Source organism: Scyliorhinus canicula, chromosome 1, assembly GCF_902713615.1.
Source record: "Scyliorhinus canicula chromosome 1, sScyCan1.1, whole genome shotgun sequence".
Taxonomy (NCBI): Eukaryota; Metazoa; Chordata; class Chondrichthyes; order Carcharhiniformes; family Scyliorhinidae; genus Scyliorhinus; species Scyliorhinus canicula.
In genome coordinates this window covers 256,477,196-256,491,334 of record NC_052146.1, presented here as the reverse complement: position 1 = coordinate 256,491,334, position 14,139 = coordinate 256,477,196, and the positions used below count along the sequence as shown (strand labels likewise).

The 14,139-nt window shown below is 42.5% G+C and overlaps 1 protein-coding gene across 5 annotated transcripts in view; it reads left to right on the top strand.

Annotated features, from left to right (window-relative positions):
- LOC119973540 (G patch domain-containing protein 2-like) overlaps nt 1–14,139 on the top strand; it is a 321,685-nt gene that overhangs the window by 72,408 nt on the left and 235,138 nt on the right. The window contains exon 6 of one of the 5 annotated variants that reach the window (XM_038811868.1): nt 1,621–1,737. The exons of 3 other annotated variants lie outside the window; for them this stretch is intronic. In XM_038811868.1, the coding sequence (XP_038667796.1) occupies nt 1,621–1,644 (24 nt within the window). In that variant the 3' untranslated portion in view covers nt 1,645–1,737. Of the gene's footprint in view, nt 1–611; nt 669–1,620; nt 1,738–14,139 lie in introns of those variants that run through there. One more of the 5 variants, XM_038811857.1, reaches the window with a different exon arrangement.

The window sequence follows — 14,139 nt, the reverse complement described above, 5'->3', positions numbered from 1 at the left end:
GTGAACACAGCAAGTAAACATGCGCGCATACACACACAAGGAATCCCTAACCAGGTTTCTGCACACTCACCGAGGGCTCTGACATATTCTGACTCTTGGATCTTCTGAGGTTGGCGGTGAGTTCTCTGATGGTCTCTTTCTGTTTCATGACAGGATCTTTCTGCTGCAGAATGGTCAGTATGGCCCCTTGATGTTGTCCACTGGACAACTTTTCTGCATCAGGGCAGAGCACATGGGGTCCATGTCCAGGGAGATGGAAGTGCAGATGAGCCACATCGGGGTGAACTCTTGATCTGCACGTTTGGCTAGGAGAGGGTGAGGAATTCGCCAAACGGTTCTCAAGGGGTGGGGGGGGGGGGGGGGGGGGGTTTGTTGGTGGGAACCGTGAAACAGGAAATCCATCAAATAATTGCTCCCTCTAAAGGATTGAATTGATAATTTAGGCAGGATTTTCCTTGCAGGTTTCTGAATGATTGGGAAACCCTTCGCTCCATGACCCTTCTGATACCCACCTGCGACCTACTCATGGGTCATGACCAGCACTTTGAAAAACTCTGTTGCACATCATGCTCTTACAAATAATTTTAATTGTTTAACATGCTTTCTTTTAGAACATCTACTCAATCGAAAATCTACTCAAATCAAAGATCTAGATTTAATATCCAGAGCTTTCCATCTGGGAAAGCCTGCTGCAAGAGGAGGAAGTAACGTCCAATAAGCTGCCAGAGTAAAAGATTTTACTTTTATTTGGAAAATTCAATTTTTAATAAGAGAGCTTTTACATTAAATAACTCTGAAACATTTTTGCACTGGCCCTATTTCAGTTTTTGCCTTATCGTCTATCCTGACAATCTCTGAACACTTTGTGTCCCGTATTTCAAGAATGAAAATGTTGGGAGGAGACTGGAGGGTGTGTTTTCCTCATTTGTATATCTTTACCTTGCCTCCACCCACATATAATTCTGCAGAGCTTCCCCTATAACAGGAAAGAGATGAAAAGCTTAGGTCAAAGTTTGTACCATAGTTTCTTACGTTGCAATACTTGGAACATTTTGAAATCTATATAAAGTTTACAAGTGGAAAAAAAAGCGCCTAGTGAACAGCATTTTATCTAGCACTTGCACCTGTAATAGTAATCTTGTGGCACAGTTTAGTGTTTCTGCCTCTGAGCCAGAAGCTCTAGATTCAGGACCCATGCCAGGATTTGATGGCCAAGGAAGGTGTGTTCATAACTCAGCCAATAAAGTTGAGTATCAACTTGTAAATCCTTCCAACATGTGCCTTTGGCAGGAGAGGTTCTTGGTTAGCCATGTGATAGAAATAAATTGGAGCCTGTACCATCACCCATTGGTCCAGACTACAACATGTAGAAGTGTGTGTTGCTGCAGCAACTTGGAATTCGTAGGGGGCTGGTTGGCACAGTTCATTGGATAGCCAGTGTGGGTCATATTGGCGATCCCTGTTGTGGCTGGGCTGGATTCGGGACCTGCCTCCTTGCCCTACCCATGGGGGAGATAGCAGAGCTGTGGGTAGGTTCTCAGTCATGGAGAAAATAGTGAAAATGGCCAGAAATTCGAAACATCCGATCCCCACACGTGGCATTTTCCATCTTCTCTGCAGTGGGACCCCGGAATCAGGCTGTGATTTGTATTTATGCAATTCCTGGAACCAGCTGCCCATTTAAATCACCTGCTCCTCACTGAATTGGGATTTTGGAAGAACAGGAGTCTAGAATCGAAAATGTGCAGAATAGAACAGGTAAGAGGAGGTCTGAACTTGGTTGATGTGTTTGGATAACCCTTTGGCAAGTAAGGTACACTTTTGGCAAGCGCCTGGGGCATCTTTGAGAGAGGTAAGACACCCTTCGGGATTGTTTAAATATGCACATGACTGCACATTTTTTATGCATTAAATCATTGTAACTGTTAAAGAATAGTCCATTTATCAAACCTGTCAAAACAAGTCCGAGAAGTGTCAAAGCTGACTAGGGTGTGCCCAACTTGTCAAAGCTTAGTATTAAGCTCGGCCCAGAAGTGCCAAGCCTGTCAAGGAACTATCAAGGATACTTGTGAGTTGGCATGGAGAGGATAAGGGTAAAGGTTGATAGGTGGGCAGCATAGGTTGGCATGAGTTACCATTAAGTTGACATAGCCGGTATTGGTCCATTGTGAGTGGGTAAAAGGGCACTAAGTTGGCCTAGGGGATATGGGAGTCGTGGAGGGTGGGTGGTGCCTGGGTGAGGCATTAGGATTGTGGGAGAACCTGGGTGGGGGTGAGGGCTGGAGGAATGTTTTTGGTATTATTATTCATTTTTTAAACTCTGATGGATCACAGGCAGATTGTGTGCCCAGCCCACCACCACACATGGCAACCTGCATATTAGTTCTGGGTCCATCAGCCCAAACTTGTGTTTCAGCACCTACCCCCAACCCCCTCCCCCCAACCTCGTGCATGAGAGACATGGATGTCATACACCAGAATAGAATCACAAATTAAAATATTTCAAGAAGGGTCTTATGCTTGTTGTGGACCTTTTCACGATAATGGAAGCTTCGGTGCCTGTGAACCACATAATAAACTTTCGCTGGACTCACTACAGTCCAGACCTGAGTTTATGTCCAAACCTGTGATGATCTGCTTCATTATCCATAAGGTTATTATCACAAGGGACCAGTAGTTACCAGCTTCAGGGCAGCAAGAAGTTCAATGTAAGGAGCAGAATCATGAATAAATGATGAATAGAGTTAAATTGACCAACAATACCACTAGTTGGATAAGCTGTAACAGCGCCCATTGAATTTCACTTCACCTGAACTATCACTCCCAGTACCAATGCATTAATAGTTTCACAATCTTTATAATTATCATTTGGTTCCTTTCTTTAGTCCAGTGTTATGAATTTTGCCCTCATTTCAGTGCAAACGTCAAAAACCATTTTAAAAATCAAATTATTAAATTCCATTTCTATCATCTATTAACAGAAATAATTATTAATCATCCTTCTGCAGGCCCTTTGTGCCCACATGTGTCCGTGTTTACGCATCCTACTGATTGTGCAGAGGAGTTCACAATGGCTACACCTTGGAAGGTAGAAGACCACTGAGCATCCATTAAGGACACCACAAATGATCTTGGTGAATGACCTTGAGCAGCTAGACACCTGGCTTCTGAGTGCTTGGCTTGGACTGGGGTTATCTGCCCCAGTGAGTAGTAATTAAATCCTGGCCGCCAAACAAAGAGTGAGTTGCCTAATATTCCATGGTAACTGTCAGAGAAATCAGCAAAGGCTCAAGCCCAATATAAAGAACAAAGAAAAGTACAGCACAGGAACAGGTCCTTTGGCCCTCCAAGCCTGTGCCAGCAATGCTGCCAGTCTAACCTAAAATCTTCTGCACTTCCGGGGTCCATATCCCTCTATTCCCATCCTATTCATGTATTTGTCAAGATGCCGCTTAAACATGGGCATCATTATCATGTTTATGGGGTTAGGGAAGCACGGTGGCGCAGTGGGTTAGCACTGCAGCCTCACGGCTCCGAGGTCCCAGGTTCGATCCCGGCTCTGGGTCACTGTCCGTGTGGAGTTTGCACATTCTCCCCGTGTTTGCGTGGGTTTCGCCCCCACAACCCAAAAAATGTGCAAGCCAGGTGGCTTGAACATGCTAAATTGCCCCGTAATTGGGAAAATGAATTGGGTACTCTAAATTTAAAAAAACATTTTTTTAAAAAATGTTTATGGGGTTGATTGTTCACTCCATTTTGAACAGAACTGCCTCAGTGTGAACTGAACTTCAGTATGTTCTGGACATTATGCATATACTGGCAGGCTGTTCAGTGCACTTAACATTTTGCAGTGTATGCCCACCAGTATTCTTCAATAGCCTGAGCCCTATAAATCAATATCCAATTCTCGTGCCGGCCTCCCCAAACAGGCGCCGGAATGTGGAGACTTGGGGCTTTTCACAGTAACTTCATTGAAGCCTACTTGTGACAATAAGCTATTATTATTACTATTATTATTACATACTCTGCAGTGGAACTAGTTTGCAATCTTCCCCCAATTACAAATAGGCACGTGTGGTGTCTTAGGTTTAGCATAAGTGTACCCATTGATTCATGACATGACGAACCGTTCTAATGTCTCCCCAATTTGTGTACACTGCACAGGTACTTGTGAGTGTGACATTGCGGGACAGTGCATAGGCTCCTTGTCTTGAATGGCAAAGAGGCTTCCACCTTTTTTACATCTGAAATGAAAGATGAGGACAAGCGTTAACCTGTGATGTGATGGAAAAGCAAAGAAAGGTGTAGCTGGTGGAAGTATCTGCGGTTTCGCATACAAATAGAAGAAAGAAGGGAAAATCAGGATATGGTGTGGAGCACTACTGCACAACATCTCCTTTAGTGCCTTTGGCTGTCTTCTAGTGATGGCTAACCTTCTTCAACTGGGAAGCTAGTGCGCAGGCGAGCTCATTCCCTCAGCTGATAACCTCATGCCTTGAGTTACGGTGCTTATACCTGCCATGAGTTACTGATCTGAAGTGTGTCCGATGTAAGTTGTGGGGAGGTGTGGATTGCAATAGTGGTAAGTGTGAGTATGAGGAAAAGCACAAATTGATGCAGTGACTGTAAGAGATTGAAGGCAAGTAGGGTAAGGGAATTGTATAAGTAAGCAGCCTAGATGAGAGGTGTAAGCAGAGTAAAAGAGTGGTATTCGTAACTAGACTAGGCTGATAAGGTCATTGAACTTTTTGCAGCGTTGCACCAATGTCTTTCGAACTAAGTGTGAACCTGTATGATCTCTTCTGACTGACCACAAAAGTGTTGCTTGTAGGACTTCTTGCCTCTGGGGTTTGGGGGTGAAAGGCTGGAGCAGGATCTCCACAGCAGCATTGGAAAACAGTACTTCTTTTTGGTTTTCTCAGACTTGAATCAACTTTCGTAACACTGGATTCCTATGGTATAAATCAAGGTTTGAAAGGTAGGATTGAGTTGCTCAGATAATAGTGCCTCCAATTGAAAAAAGGCCCACGTTCTTCACTGGCTTTCCCCTCGCATACTTCAGAAGTGAAAACATATCAATCTATATAATTGCAATGTGCTTTAGATGTTAATTTAGGGAACAGGGAAAGGCTAGTTGCCCAGAAATTGGCCCTACTATGGCCCCAGTATGAAACCATGTGCTGGGTTACATGAAAACATCTCTGGCTAGAAATTTGCTACCTGCCATATTGTGTGAGAATAAACAGGAGTTGTCCTCCACTCATGTCTGAAGCAGCTTTGTAAATAAGGGACCTAACACCTATATGAGGTTGCTTCTCCAAGATTTGTTTGACGGGAGGCAAGAGGTTCCATTTTGAATTAGACTCTAGAAACGTTATCCTCTTGACCGCCCGCCACAAGGAAATGTAACTGGCTTAAATGTAAAGACTTCTACTCTTCTGACTCTGAATTTAATCTTCTCCTGACCGCTAAAGCTCCACCTCATTCTTCATTGCCAAGCCTCCTTTCCAGATCTCTGATCTTGCAACCCTCCACTTGGTATCATCTACTGATACCTGATTTCTGGATTCCTGCCTTACCTGCTGATGCCCGGCCTAATCTCGATCCCAGACGCAGGCTTTGATGCCCGACAAGCTTGATTGAAGGCTGCTATGAAGCTAACGTAACCTGAGCTCTGCACCATTGGGCTCCTTGCACTTCACCAGCATCACTGAAATGAGACTTGGAGCCCAACATCTGGAGAGTCACTGATCTCCGGATTTGGGTGTGGAAGGGGAGGCTCACATTTGCTGAAGATCAAAAAAGATTTGGCACTGCGCACACCAGTTTAATTGATCATAAAATGTGGGAAAGCTTATAAATGCCATGAAGGTTTCCATTTTCCTGTCTCTCAATTCATCTTGTGTTCACCCCTTGGCCATTTTAGGGAGCCCGGGAAATGTTGATAATTGGACCCACCCAACTGTCTTCTGTACCCTCGTGCCCTATTTCTTCAGAAGCCCCCCGTTTACTTAATTTAATTGGCTACTTAATGTGACGCTAAGATTCAGCATTACTCCCTTTAGTATTGAGAGGTGAAAAGGAGTCTGAACATCATAATACCCTTATTTCAAACAAAACACCTCTCTGATAGATATTGCAGTAACAGATCTCATTCGCTGTAGATTCTGGGACAAGTTTCTTTCCTCTTATCAATCCCTGCCTTTCCCTGAATGCTTATGAAAGCAGCACTGATTTTTGGCATCAAGATCAAGAGATTTACATAGAACATAGAACATAGAACAGTACAGCTTTTAGGAGTACTTGCACCATATAGAATAGTTCTGGCAGGTTAAGAATTGGAAATAGACGCAAGTTAGCCATAAACACACAAGCAGATGTATGGAGTGGAGAAAGGATGAAATCAGACAGAAACAAAAACAGAAAAATGATTGAGGCAACATAACGATTTTACATTTGTCTGTAAGAAATTTAAATTCAAACATGCAAATGTAATATACAGTTATGTTGGCATATAGATTATATTCCACCTGAATTTAAATCCATGATTGTTTAGATTAAAAAGGTAATTTTGCGGGTGGCATATTTTTCTTAAGGGAGATCATTACTCAAGGTTCTATGGTGTATGCACCTTTCATATATTGCAGGGAGTTGCTATTGAATTGTAGAATTTAGTTAATTGGGAAATTCAAAATAAACAGTAATATGTGTCCACGATTACCGTTGTAAATATGGTAGACATTTGGTTGTATAAAATTTGGTGAGTTCTGCTCTAAAGACGTACTGAAAAAGTTAGTAATCTTAAATCATAGTATCATGTTCAACTTGAATTTACAACAGAAAGGTTTGGACATATCATATATTGATGTTCCAACTCTGAAGTGGTTCAAATGTGGAAATCTTACTTGCAGTTTTCTTCCACAGGATAATTTTATATTGGTATGGTATGCCGTGCAGGTTGGTCTGTTCTACAGGCTGTTGGCTAAAACAACACAGTTGTGTGTGCAGTTGTGTTGGGAGGAGTCTGCCTCCCGTCTGTTCAGAATGGTATTTGGCACGAAAGGGAGAAGACAGTTAATGAAGGTGAAAAAGAAAATGCGAGCAGGTCTTAATTTGCTTTTGTCCTTTTTCATATACTGTATCAGGATATTTAAAAGCCAGTTTTCAAATTCTTTATTTTTATATTGGCAGAAATTAATCGATCATCTTTTGTACTTTTTGAAAAGTACATGCAGTTGACCACTTCATAATATCTGAACAATCAGTGAAAGAAAAAGTAGGGCATTGGGTTTTAAGCACAGCTTGGCAAGCAGTTGAGGTCACTACTTTATTTATTGACAGTAGAATGTTGGTCTCAGAAGCCTGGGGCGTACAGCCTTTGTTGTAACTACATCTCTTTTGTACTGGCGCATCTCCATCTTGGAACCCAGCAAAGCCAATCATTAGTTGTGGTTTTAACATGTGCTATCGCAGACTAGTGTTTGGTGTTAGCATACTGCAGTACATGCAGGAACCAAAGCCAGCTATTCACTGGCTTCATATCTCATGGCTACGGAGCCTACTGGCTGAGCATTAAAAAAGCCCCAATACTCATGCTGTGAAGTTCCCTCTTCAGCTGTCAGTTCTTGCCTTTCTTTGATATGATATGACTTAATCCAGCAGCTACAACTTCTCCATTTGCAGGCTTTGGCTGTGAACAGATCCATTGACCATGTGGCAGCTATTTATACATCATAAGCCGTATACTGTTAAATCTAAGTAATAAAGATTCCTGTGTCCACTGCTTATTAAAGACAGATTGGATGGGCTGCCTGAGATTAACCCCTGTGATGCTTTTTAGAATGTCTTTAACAATAATATGATTTTGAATTATGACAAAAATAATATTCGTTTTCCACATATAAGACTAGTGACTAATATTTATCTTAAAGCTACAACAATCATTTGTACTGGCTGCAGCCCGCTGGAAGCTGTGACTTGGAGCAGGTTACAGCTGATGGGAAAATCTATTAGCTAAATTGATTGCAATAATGAAAAGTCCAAGTTTGAAGGTTAATAACCATTTTTCAAGGGGGGAATAAATAATAATTTTTTAAAATATGGATCCACTTTAAATGTTGCAAAATTCAAATCTAAACTCTGATAAACTATTTTCTTCAAAAGGAACAATGGCACAGTATAATGTTTCTGGATTGGCAATCTAGAGGACCGCCTAAAGCACCGAAGGCATAAATTTACATCCCACGGCAGTTGGAAGAATTTAAATTCAATTAATTAATTAATAATTTTGGAATTAAAAAGTTAGAGTCAGTAATTATGATCATGAAACTATTAGATTGTTGTAAAAATCCACCTGGTTCACTAATGTGAAATCTGACATCTTTACCTGGCTTGGCCTACATGTGATTCCAAACATACAGCAATGTGGTTGACTCTTAACTGTCCTCTGAAATGGGCTAACAAGCCACTACATTGTATCAAACTAACCAAACCATTGAATAAGGCCAGATGGACCACCTCAAATCGATCCGTACACCACAAATATCAACGGTAAACCCTACAAACTCCTCCTCACTAACATCTGGAAACTTGTACCACAATTGAGAGAAATGTCACGTAGACTGGCCGAGCGACAACCTGACTTAGTCAGGCTCTTGAATCATACCTTACAGCCAACGTCTCAGATGCTTTCATCACCACACATGGGTATATCTTATCAGATTAGCATAGCAAACCCACCAGAGGTGGCCACACAGTGGTTACAGTTCGTATGGAATGTCCCTGGGAACCCCCATTGACTCCAGATTTTGTGAAGTCTCATGGCATCAGATCAAACATAGGCAAAGAAACCCCCTGCTGATCGCCACCTCTCACCTCCCTCTGTATCCTTAGATGCATTGCATCATGTTCTGATGTCTCTCCCTTAGCAATCTACATGTCATAGGTGCATCTGCCCATGGCAGTATTGGTAGCTGTGACCACAGCCCTTGTGAAGGCATAACCAATACTCACTCTGAGGGCATCTTCTATTGTATTGTATGGCACTGCCATTGCTAAATGGGATGGATTCAGAACAAATCTAGCAGCTGGATATCTATGAGGCACTGAATGAACCATCAGCAGTAGCAGAATTGTATTCAACACTATATCCTCGTGACCTAGTATATCCCTCACTCTGCCATTACTACTAAGCAACGCTGGTTTAATCAGGAGTGATGAAGAGCGTACCTAAAAATGAGATGGCAACCAAGTGAAGGTACAATGCAGGACTTGCATGCATGCTAAACATTGAAGCAGCATGCTATGGACAAAGGAAAGTGATCCCACAACAAAAGGATCAGATCAGCACTCTTCATTCCTCCCGTATCTAATCATGAATGATAGGGGACAATAAACAACTAACTGGAGAAGGATGCTCTGAAAATATCCCCATCTACAACAATGGGTGAGCCCACGTCGTCAGTGCAAACATCAAGCTGAAGAATTTGTAACCATCTTTAGCCACAAATGCCAAGCTGATGATCCATCTTTGCCACTTCCTGCGGACCCCTCTATCAGTGGTGCCTTAAATACGCACCACGATAATAGTGGTAGTTGTGTGTACCGTTACAAGATGCATTGCAGCAACTCATCAAGGCTCCTTCAATAGCACTGCCCAAACCCGGTCACCTCTGCCACCTAGAACTGCAAAGTCAACACCAGAATTTGCAAGTTCTCCTAGTCACGCACCATCTTCTCATGGAGCCATATCAGAGAATCGCCCGGGGCCGGCGTCATTCTCGCCCCCGTCGTGTCCCGAATTCTCCGCCACCCAAGATTCGGCGGGGGCGGGAATCGCGGCGGTCGGTGGGCCCGCAATGGGCCGAAGTCCCGCCGCTGATGAGCCTCTCCCACCGGAGTGGATTAAACCACCTACCTTACCGTCGAGATTGGCGGCGATGGGCAGGCGCCGGGGTCCCGGGGGGGTGCAGGGCGATCTGACCCCGGAGGGTGCACCCACGGTGGCCTGGCCCGCGATCGGGGCCCACCGATTGGTGGGCGGGCCTGTGCCGTGGGGGTACTCTTTTTCTTCCGCCTTCGCCATGGTCTTCACCATGGCGTAGGCAGAAGAGACCCCCTCCTCTGCGCATGGGCCGGTATGACGTCAGCAGCCGCTGACGCTCCGGTGCATGCGTGAACTTACGCCGACCGGCAAAGTCCTTTCGGCTCCGGCTGGCGTGGCACCAAAGGCCGTTCACGCCAGTCGGGCGGAGCGGGAACCACTCCAGCGTGGGCCTCAATGTGAGGGCTTGGCGCTTAAAGGTGCAGAGACTTCCGCACCTTTGGGGTGGCCCGACGCCGGAGTGGCTCACGCCACTCCAACACGCCGGGACTCCCGCCAGGTAGGGGAAAATCCCGGCCTAGGTTTATAATTCCAGAATTATTGATTGAATTTAAATTCCAGCAGCTGGTATGGTGGAATTTGAACCCATGTCCCCAGCACTTTAGCCTGGGCCTCTGGATTACTAGTTCAGTAACATTACCACTACGCCAATGTCTCCCCAAACATGAATGTTCATACATCACAATAATGACTACACTTCAAAAGAACTTCAAAAATAAAGTAATTTGGGCTTTCTGAGATTATAAAAGATGCTATATAAATGCAAGTTCTTTTAATTTTGAAATCATCTATTTTTGTTTTGAATTGCAGGTGTTGAATATACTCCAAAAGCTATCTCATAGGGTGGAAAAAAATTAGCAGGGATAGTTCTGGCCCCCTGCCAATTTCCTAGTCACTAATGCAGGCTTTATGTGGTGAAATATATTTTCATTTGGCTAATAACCTGGTGAAAAAGTACTATGTCACAGCATCATTGTATTTAATGGGTTGACTGATGAACTTCAAATCTGGCTAATAAATTTTCTGACTGGCTAATTTTATGACTAGTAATGAAAAAGATGCAGCTCTGTCCTCAAGTGGAAATATTTTGTATACTGTGGAATGCAGGTACTTTGTCTAATTTTTTTTTTAAATTCAAAACATTAAAATCACAATTGTCCTTTTCACCTTCGGGAACTGTGTTCAATTTCAGCCCTATTGTACAGGACAATATTTTGTTACTCAGTTGCTGTCTCTCATAGCTTGTTACTATTCTCAAATAAGAGGTGTTTGCTGTATGATAACGTGGTTGGAAATGGACTTTTGCCCACAACACAGTTTTGTTTATATATTCAGCATAGTGGCCCACATTCAACGTCTGCACATGTATAGTTCAAGGTGGAAATTCAGAAGTTGCTGTCTCATTGCCCCTGCTCCTCCAGAATCTTTGCAGCTCTGGTACCTGAAAAAGAGACAGTGCATTCAAATCATGTGAGGGTGTGGATTTGTCGTATTTTATGTGTTAACTATTTACTTGGCACGCCAGAAACTGTCCCATTCAAGCATAAGTGAATTTTTAATGGCATGATAAGACTTAAATACTGCCAAACAACCTCTCTGGCATTGAGATTTTCCTTTAAAAGTGGAGTCTTAGGGCAGCACGGTGCCGCACTGGCACTGCAGTCTCACGGCGCCGAGGTCCCAGGATCGATCCCGGCTCTGGGTCACTGCCCGTGTGGAATTTACACATTCTCCCCGTATTTGTTTGGGTTTCGCCACCATAACCCAAAGATGTGCAAGGTAGGTGAATTGAACATGCTAAATTGCCCCATAATTGGAAAAAATTAATTGGGTACTCTAAATTTGTAAAAAAAGAAGTGGCGTCTTATTCTTTCAGATTTTAATTAATATTGGCGACTTCCCTCTGTCTTAATCTCAGCTTTTGTTCTCTTTTCGTTTTGTTTTCTGTAGTATATAAGACATGAATTAAATATTCTGATATCTCCTGTTTTAGACGCTGAGTGTCACGGTAAGGATTCCTCACACAGGTCCCAGATCCCTTCTTGAGAGCAGCTAACTGGCTCGATCAGCGACAAGTTCCAGTGCAAAAGCCCACAGAAAGTTGTAGGAATGTGTGAATGTAATAGCCAGCATCACCCATTCACTATTGACCACAAAATCTAACCCATTGGCTGCATACAATTGGGGCAGGAGGAATATTGCTCTGAGCTTAAAATTTAAGCCATTGTGATGCAAGGAACTGTCCGCATACAATTTTGTGGATGTTTCGTTATGCTGTTACCTGGAGAGAACATAGAACATACAATGCAGAAGGAGGCCATTCAGCCCATTGAGTCTGCACCGACCCACTTAAGCCCTCACTTCCACCCTAACCCCTCCTCACCTTCTTGGTCACTGAGGGCAATTTATCATGGCGAATCCACCTAACCTGCACGTCTTTGCACTGTGGGAGAAGCGAGGATTATTCTGAGAACAGAGAAAGTTCAGAAAAATGTAATGGAGTCATTGAAAACCATAAAGAGCTGTAGAGAGTAAATAAGGAGAAATCCTTTTTCCATTGGTGCAAGGAAGGGTCAGTAACTACACGACTCCAATTCAGTGCAATTACACTTATGCTAAATAACTAGAGGTGAGATGATAATTTCTTTAACACAGCAAGTTATTACGATCTGGAAAGCACTGAAAGGGTAAGTGGAGGAAAATTCAGTGGTAACTTTCAAAAGAAAATTGGATCAATAATTGAAGGGGAGAAGTTGCATGGCTGCAGGGAAAGTGCATAGGAATGAGATTAAGCTGGCACATGAAAGATGGACTGAATGACGTCCTGTTCTGTAGGATCTATAATTTTGTCTTTTTTATATTTCACTTCATTTCGTATAAATATAGAATTCGGAAAATGTATGTTTCAATGGAATTATTATTCAAACTGTGACTGTAATAACTTAATAGAATATTGCATCCTGTGATTTCAATAAAATACTGAAAAGGATGAGCAAGAAATGCTATTGCCTGGATCATGATTTCTGGAGGGCACAATGGGATTGATGCATTGTAACTAAGCACTTAGGTTAGGATTATACTCACAAAGAAGTTTGAGTCCATTGAGTAAATAAAATGTACAGTCTCTCTGTACATTAAAGAATGCAGCATCCACAATCTTTAGCAGAACTGTAATGTGAAGGAATTAATTTGACAGCTGCTTTGTGAGGATTGAGGTAGTGGAAACTTTTTTTTTCATGAGACTCAACTGTCACTGTGCCATGACATATCAGCTTTCAGAGCTGGCTCTCTATGTAGCATGGCAAGAATTCAAGTAACCACATGGGAATGGCATCTGAGGGTCAGCAGACATTGTTTCATTTTATTACGATGCAGCTAAAATTACCTCCCAACAGATAAACTTCCTGTTTGCACGCTGAGGCCAGATCTTTCGGATCATTTTTCTCTTCACTTAAACACTTTGATTTTCAAAAGTGATTTATTGCTGAATGAAAGCACATGGACATCACAGTTCAGTCACTGATCCAGCATCTATTTATACAACAGAGATGCCATAGTATGTAGTTTCTCCTAATTTTAACAGCTTCAATTAGCATGATTAAGTTATTTCTGGAAAAGTGTACATAAGTATTTTAATTCCCTTTTCTAAAACAGCACTTTCGTGTGTGCTTCTTGAGGAAGGTAGTTGTGTTGTTGGAAATGATGATGTTCATGTATGTTAGCATTGCATTTCTGAAAATTAGCAAATGAAGGAAACACGTGTCAAACACTTTTGTGGGCATAGTTTACTTCAGAACTATTAACCTTGTCCCTAAACCAGGGAAGGAACTTTATTCACACAGCTACTGTTTAATCAAAGTAACCTTTGACAACCAAGGAGTTAAAATTGTCTCCCAATCTATCTTGATAATCATCTTACAAAGATCCAAGGAGTTTCCTTTAATGAAATCAATACCAAAGGCTTTAGCTTTGACAGGTGCTGTGAATCCAGTGGAATCTCATTATTACAAACCTCTCATTACGACAAACTTCCCTGAACACCCTCTCCTGAGTTCGGTGCAAGTTCCATGAAAGCTCATGAGCAGTTCAACCTCGATAAAGTGAATTCCTTGCCGAGGGGAATGTTTTAGTCATTCCCCTCAATGCTGCCCTCTTTTTTTTTTGTAGCACTGTTGCTTTTGTAGTTATCTTTAATGTGTATGGAACTTCAACTTTCTGAATGTAATTCATGCCATTTTCCTAGTGTTTCATAAAAA